The sequence below is a fragment of the Cebus imitator genome, unplaced genomic scaffold (assembly GCF_001604975.1).
Source record: "Cebus imitator isolate Cc_AM_T3 unplaced genomic scaffold, Cebus_imitator-1.0 Scaffold603, whole genome shotgun sequence".
Lineage (NCBI taxonomy): Eukaryota > Metazoa > Chordata > Mammalia > Primates > Cebidae > Cebus > Cebus imitator.
This window is the reverse complement of record NW_016107918.1, coordinates 144,398-152,580: the sequence shown is the minus strand read 5'-3', so window position 1 is coordinate 152,580 and position 8,183 is coordinate 144,398. Positions and strand designations below refer to the sequence as shown.

The 8,183-nt window shown below is 38.0% G+C and overlaps 1 protein-coding gene across 1 annotated transcript in view; it reads left to right on the top strand.

Annotated features, from left to right (window-relative positions):
• LOC108294806 (zinc finger protein 33B-like) overlaps positions 1-6,869 on the top strand; it is a 51,353-nt gene extending 44,484 nt beyond the window's left edge. Inside the window, 2 exon segments of the mRNA XM_017516796.2 lie at positions 1,530-3,601; positions 3,603-6,869. Coding sequence (XP_017372285.1) covers positions 1,530-3,601; positions 3,603-3,713 — 2,183 coding nt within the window. The 3' untranslated portion in view covers positions 3,714-6,869.
• The last annotated feature ends 1,314 nt before the right edge of the window (positions 6,870-8,183 follow it).

Below are 8,183 nucleotides of genomic sequence, written 5' to 3'. Positions count from 1 at the left end.
AATGTTGTTGAACAGTTTTCCCAGGTTCATGGTTGTTCCTTTGAATATATGGATTAGGTCTTTTATTTCTGGACAGTTGTCTTAGATTATACTTTTTAATACTAGATTTATTCCACTGCTTTTTCTTCTGTAAGGACTCCAATAACGTATATAGTACATTATACTTTTATTTATTTAATTGTAGATCATCTTTATCTAGAACTTTCTGATCCAGTTTTCTTTTTTCTTACTCTTTTAAAATTGTGGCTACTTCTCTCTTTTCTTGTTTCATTCTCCTTTACATTGCTGTTTATTCCAGTTTCAGTCGAGTATAGTTTCCTCTTTGGCTTTGTGTTAGTCTATTCAGGCTGCTGTAACAATGTTCAGCAGACTGGATAGTTTAAATAAATTTTCTCACAGTTGTAGAGGCTGGAATTCCAAAGTCAAGGTGCCAGCAGGTTTGGTTTCTGGTGAGGTCTCTCTCCTTGGCTTGCAGATGACATTTTCTTGTGGTGTCCTCAACACAGCATTTTTTCTGTGCATATGACCAGTGGTTGGGGGTGAGGGGTAGAAAGAGAGCTTATGCATATGCTTTCCAGGCTCTTCCTCTTCTTACAAGGGCACCAATGCCATTGTATTAGTGTCTTACCCTTATGACCTCATTTAACTTTAGTTAATCTCCTTAAAGCCCCCATCTTCAAATACAGTCACACTGGAGGTTGGGATTTTAACATATACATTTTTGGGGGGGACAATTTAGTCCATAACAGATTCCTTAATAAGGAATGTCTTTAATAAGTCCTAAATTTCAAGTCTTATTTTCTGTGATTAGTGTCCTCTTTACAACTTCATTCCTGAGTTTGATTACCCTTTGCCTCTTTAGTTTGCATGCAATCCAAGTCTCTTTTGGATTTTGCAGTAGCCTGAGCTTTAAGCTACATGAACTCAGAAATCTTCTGAGTATTCTTCCACTCATAGTGAAACTTTTCCTTTCTGGGAGTAGTTTTGTGTTTCATGCTCTCTGGGCTCTCTGTGTCCTCTATTCTATGTGATCACTACAGTCTCTGGCTGACTCTTTGTAGGCATGGGCTGTTACTTTTTGCTATATTTGAATATTTATTGCTTAGCGGTGGTTTGAAATTCATAATATTCTTCATCTCCTAGTTATGCTAAAGTCATGGGTTATTACAAATAATATTATTTGCTCCACTTATGCTGACCTTTATAGTTCTTGGCGGGGGGGGTGCATGGGAAATGCATACATGTAAGCAGTTGCTGTTACTCTTTTTACATTAGAAACCAAATGTGTGCATTCAAATGTTAAATCCCTCTCTATTTTTCCACTAGCATAGGCTTTTTATTTCTGGTTTTTGTGATTTTTCACCCCAAGCCCATGAAATACAAAATACATGTACTTGCAGTTATGTTCATCTCTGGAACTTGGCCAAAAAACCAGCGTCAGCTACAACATAAGGCATTTGTACAGAGATCTCATTCCCTAAGAAATGTTTTGGTATTTATATGCTAAGATTAATTTTGCTTGTTTCTAGAAGTTTGGACAACTGATCACCTAAAAGAGAGGAGCCAAGAAAACCAATCTGAACATTTGTGGGAAGTTGTATTCATCAATAATGAAATGCTGACTAAGGAACGAGGTAAAGTAATAGGAATACCATTTAACTTGGATGTAAGTTCTTTTCCTTCCAGAAAAATGTTCTGTCAGTGTGACTCGTGTGGAATGAGTTTCAACACTGTTTCAGAATTGGTTGTCAGTAAGATAAACTATTTAGGAAAAAAGCCTGATGAATTTAATGCCTGTGGGAAGCTGTTACTCAATATTAAGCTTGATAAAACTCATACTCAAGAGAAAAATGAAGTTTTGAAAAATAGGAACACTCTGAGTCTTCATGAGGACACTTTGCAGCATGGGAAGATTCAAACTTTAGAGCACAATTTTAAATATAGTATATGTCAGGAAACCGTCCTTGAAAAGGCAATATTCAATACACAGAAGAGAGAGAGTGCAGAAGAGAATAACTGTGAATATAATGAATTTGGGAGAACTTTCTGTGATAGTTCATCCCTCTTGTTCCATCAGATACCGCCCTCAAAGGCCAATCACTATGAATTTAGTGATTGTGAGAAGTCCTTATGTGTGAAGTCTGCCTTTTCTAAACATCATGAGGTACCTATGAAACACTATGATTGTAGTGAAAGTGGGAATAATTTCAGGAGGAAATTGTGTCTGTCACAGCTTCAGAAAGGTGATAAAGGAGAGAAACACTTTGAATGTAATGAATGTGGGAAAGCTTTCTGGGAGAAGTCACATCTCACGCGACATCAGAGGGTGCACACAGGAGAGAAACGCTTTCAATGTACTGAATGTGAGAAAACTTTCTGGGAGAAGTCAAACCTCATTAAACATCAGAGATCACACACAGGGGAGAAACCTTTTGAATGCAATGAATGTGGGAAAGCCTTTAGCCATAAATCAGCCCTCACATTACACCAGAGAACACATACAGGGGAGAAACCCTATCAATGTAATGTGTGTGGGAAAACTTTTTACCAGAAATCTGACCTCACTAAACATCAGAGAACACACACAGGGCTGAAACCCTATGAATGTTATAAATGTGGAAAATCCTTCTGTATGAATTCACACCTTACAGTACATCAGAGAACTCACACAGGTGAGAAACCTTTTGAATGTCCTGAGTGTGGAAAATCCTTTTGTCAGAAGTCACATCTTACACAGCATCAGAGAACTCACATAGGAGATAAACCTTATGGATGTAATGCATGTGGGAAAACTTTCTACCACAAGTCAGTACTCACCAGGCATCAGATAATTCATACAGGGTTGAAACCTTATGAATGTTATGAATGTGGGAAAACCTTCTGCTTGAAGTCAGACCTCACAGTACATCAGAGAACTCACACAGGGGAGAAACCCTTTGCATGTCCTGAATGTGGGAAATTCTTCAGCCATAAGTCAACCCTCTCTCAACATTACAGAACACACACAGGGGAGAAACCCTATGAATGTCATGAATGTGGAAAAATCTTTTACAATAAATCATACCTAACTAAACATAATAGAACACATACAGGGGAGAAACCCTATGAATGTAATGAATGTGGAAAAACCTTCTGCCAGAAGTCACAACTCACTCAGCATCAGAGAATTCACATAGGGGAGAAACCCTATGAATGTAATGAGTGTGGAAAAGCCTTCTGCCATAAGTCAGCTCTAATTGTACATCAGAGAACCCATACAGAAGAAAAGCCCTATAAATGTAACGAATGTGGAAAATCTTTCTGTGTGAAGTCAGGACTTATTTTACATCAAAGAAAGCACACAGGGGAGAAACCCTATGAATGCAATGAATGTGGGAAATCCTTCAGTCACAAATCATCACTCACAGTACATCACAGGGCTCACACAGGAGAGAAATCTTGTCAATGTAATGAATGTGGAAAAATCTTTTACCGTAAATCAGACCTTGCCAAACATCAGAGATCACATACAGGGGAAAAGCCCTATGAATGTAACACATGCAGGAAAACCTTCTCTCAAAAGTCAAACCTCATTGTACATCAGAGAACACACATAGAAGAAAAACCTTATTAATGCAATGGATATTAGAAATTTGCAGCCACAAGTCAGCCTCCACAATGCCTCAGAGTATTCACACTGTGGAGAAAGCCCTATTAACATCCTGAATGTTTAGTAACTATCCACAAACTCGCCTTATTATTACTCCAAAGTAACAGCAGGAAACAAACCCATAGACTACAACAATTATAGGAAAGCCTTTGTTAGGAAGTTATATTCTATTGAATATCAGATGGTTAATACTGGCATAAAACCTTACAGAATTTTTTGAATTTGTGAAAGTTTTTGGCAAAAATACAAACAATATTATGTTAGAGTTTACACTGTGGAGAAAAGTGTCAATTTAAGAAATCTAAAGTGAAAATTTTGCTTAGCAATAAAATATAACAAGTTGTTTTCTGTTTGATGCTGTAATAGTTTTTAGGGCACCCAACAATAATTTATAGATGTATATTGTAGAATGTAAAGCTTTAAGGACTTAAAAAAAGTAATAATTAAAATAACCTCACAAGAAGTTGTAATGAGTACAGAGAATTCCCATGTACACTTCACCAAGCTTCCTCTGAGGATAATATATGATCATAGTGTATGGTCAAGTCCAAGAAATTGATGTTACCATGCTAGGAGATACAGACCTACTCAGATTTTACCATGGTTTGCATGCATCATGTATGCGTGTGTGGTTATATCAAACTTTTACCACTTTTACATTTGAGTAACCATCAATACAATTAACTGGAAAGGAATCTGAGATCCATATTGTATCAGGATTACAAAGGAATCAGGATTTAGCCTCAAGTAGTTCCCTTGTATTAATAACCACACCCTTTCTGCAATCCTATCCCTGGCATCCACTTTGAATATGAAGCTTTTTTTTAAGCACAGATAAATTGAATAATCAGGGCAATAGCATTAAACACATCTGTGAATTATCCCTGAAGTTCATAGGACTTACATATATGTAAGTGGTATGTGATATAAACCATGTGCTTCATATGCATAATGGAATTTAACGTAATTGTGAATAAGAAGTAATTCTGTAATTGTGAATAAGAAGTAGGTATCCCTAGTTTAGTAGTGGTTACATTATCAGGCCCATCCCAGATGTTTGTCATGTTCTGAAACAATTTAAAGGAGACCCACAGAGCTAATGTTTATCCATTTAAAGTAATGTCAAAATAACAAATTGTTCAAAAATCAATCTGTCCTGTACATGTGAAAATGTAGGCCAGCCTCCATGTTACTCCCTTTCTCTTCTTACCCATGGCTCATCCCATGTCATGAAGTACCTGGGGTACATATATGAACACTTCAGCCTTCAGCCTAAATGATAGTCCAAATTTTCTTTAAGCAGCTGCTCTCCAAGACAAGGCCCTGGAAAGAGGCCCACACATATAATATAGTGCAGTTGCTGTCCAGGGCTGCTGGACTGTCATTTCAAGGCTCAGTGTACCCAAACAGGGATCTGGGCCCTCAGAGACTTTTGAGAATATGAAGAGGAGGGTTGAGGCTGGAGCAGAGCCGAGATCAATGTGGCGTGGGGCTTTTATTGACAGTGTGAAGACTGTACACTATATTACATGATCAGATTATACAAATAATCTAAGATTATGCAGTCTAGTGATCCTAGCTTACACAAGTGATCTAAGCTTCCACTTTAGGGAACTAGAAAAAGAAGAGCAAATTAAATCCAAAGTAACCTGGAAAAAAATTAGAGTAAAAATCAGTGAAATTGAAGAAAGAAAATCAATAAAACCCAAACCTGGTTCTTTGAAAGGTCAGTAAAATTGATAAACCTCTAGCTAGATTAAGAAAAAAAACACAGAAGACAAATATTGCTAATATCCAAAAAATGAAAAGCCATCACAGCTGATCCTATGATTACCAAAAGGATTATAAAAAATATGGACAGAGTTGTCCATATTTTTGATAGCTAAAATGAACCAATTTGATAGCTAAAATGAACCAATTCCTTGTAAGATGCAGTCTCTCAAAACTCATACAAGGTAAACCTCAATAGGCATATATATCTGTTAAATACATTGAAGCAGTAATTAATAACCTTCCAAAAGAAAGTACTGGGACCAAATGGGTTCACTGATGTGCATTTTTTGAAATACCTAAGGTAGAAATGATACCAAGTCTCTACCATCTCTTTCAGAAAATGAAAGCAGAGATAATACTTCCCAACTCATTTTTGTGTGGCCAGCATTACCCTAATACCAAAACCAGGCAAAAATATTGCAAGAAAGGAAAATTACAGATCAGTATTTCCACTGAACACAAATGCATAAATCCTCAAAATATTAGCAAATCATGAATACAAGGCTGGTTCAATATTTAATAGCTCATAGATGAAATATGATCACATCAATAGGTACAGAAAAAGTGTTTGGCAAAATCCAATGCCCATTCATGATAAAACTCAACACAGAAGGGATACAGAGGAACTTATTCAACTTTGTAAAGAACTACTACAAAAAAAACTACAGCTAACATCATCCTTCCAACTAGATGCTTTTCTGGTAAGAACAGGAACACGGCAAGGATATTCCCTCTCACCACTGCTTTTCAGCATTGTACTAGAAGTGCTATCTAATGCAGTGATAAAAAAAAAAAAAAAAAAAAGGAAATAAAATGCACATAGATTTGGAAGGAGGAAATAGAACTGTCTTTCTTAACAAATAACATGATTCTCTTTGTAAAGAATTCTAAACAAACACCAGCAAAAACCCTGCTGGCATTAATAAGCAATTATAGCAAGGTTGCAGGATATAGTGCTCAGGCAGATGATAAAAGAAATTAGACATCTAGTCATTAAAAGACACAGAGGATTCCTAAATGTTTATCGTTAAGTGAAAACCAGTCTGAAAAAGCTATTTGTTTATGATTGCAATTATGTGACATTCTGGGAGAGGCAAAACTATGGAGCCAGTGAAAGGACCAGTGGTTGATGAGAGTTGAGGGAAAGGAGGGATGGTAGGTGGAGAGATATTTAGGGCAGTGAAAGTCCTCTCCAGGGTACTGTAATTTGTCAAAATGCAGAGAATGGAAAACAGTGAATGGAAAACAGAGTGAACCCTAATGTCAACTCTGGACTTCAGTTAATAATTATTACTATTGGCTCATTAATGGTAACAAATGTACCATAATAATGCAAGATGTTAATAATTGGAGAGCCTGTGGAGGATGGGAGGGGTGAAGGGTTATATGACAATTCTCTGTACTTTTTGCTCAATTTTTCTGTAACCCTGAAGCTACTCTAAAAAAATGAAGTATATTAAGTAAATAAATAAGTAAATAACCAACGAACCTGACTAACATCTTGTTTCTGTACTGGGGTGTTCTTTTATTAATAGTCATATGTTTCTGACTGAACTTGTAATCACCATTAATTAACATTTGAATTGCTTTTATATGTTCTGAATATATTTCAAATTATGGTAACTGTGGCCTGAAATTAAGGTCTAGTATTCTTGGTTCTTTTGACATCTGAAGCTAAAAGGGCCTCAAATGATCTAACCTTGTTTGCATCCCCACCGTGCTTCCATAGGTAAGGTAACTTAGCAGACAATCCTCCCTGTCCGGGGCCTAGGCACAGTTCTTGCTTATTCCTAAATAGTAACATTTGCTTTCTTGCCAACTCTTGGAATTATTTATCGAATCTCTCACATCCTCCCACAGCAAACAGCGGTCACTGTACTCTCTGGATAATACAGCTGCTCACCACAGCCCCTGCCTTTCCTCTCTGCTCCCAAGCAGAACCCTGTGTGGCTCTGCCTGGCCTGTAGTCTTTCTTACCTTTCTGAGAGTTGGTGACACTGATAAACTCACCTAGATCTTATCTGTCCAGTGTCAGGTGTTCAGCATTCAACTTTTCTATAGCACCAGGGTGGAGATACCTCCTTCACCATCAGGGTGAAAAGTGAGTAGTTACAACCATTGGCATAAACAGGATGGCCCATCAAAGCCAGAGTCATCTAGTCCAATTTTAACTAACTGCTCTTGGCCAACTGACAGGTTCCATATTATGGCAAATGCTTTTTGGACAGAACCACCAGATACTGGCAGGTTTGCACTTTGGCCTTTGTTGTAATGCACTTTTCTTAGGGGAGGTGAGTGTCACATCTCTTCCCATCCTAAAATGCTCTTGTGTGCAGGATAAGAGTGCTCACTCATTGGCTCACTCATTGGCTATATCCCTGCATGAGTTGACTTGGGCTTAACCTGTTTGGCAGGTGGTCTCTGAGGCTCCCACTTGTAAAGGTAGTGATCACACTGCACATGAACTAATCAGCACTTGAGCCCCACTTTCCAGGGGTCTGGCTGGAGCTCTTTGGTTATCATCACTGGCTGCATGGAACATTCCTACAGAACATTGTTATTGCACACCCCTGGGTTGTGCATGCAGATGGCCTATTGTGAGGTTTGTGGAAAGGCAGGCGACCACTGAGGGAGGTGAGTGTGGACATCCATGGTGGCCCATGGCCCAGTTGCTGTGAAAAGAGAGAAAGGTACCAGTTCTCCCCAGATTACCAGAGGAATTAACTGTCCTGCTCTCCCAATGCAGAACTCCTCGCCAGTG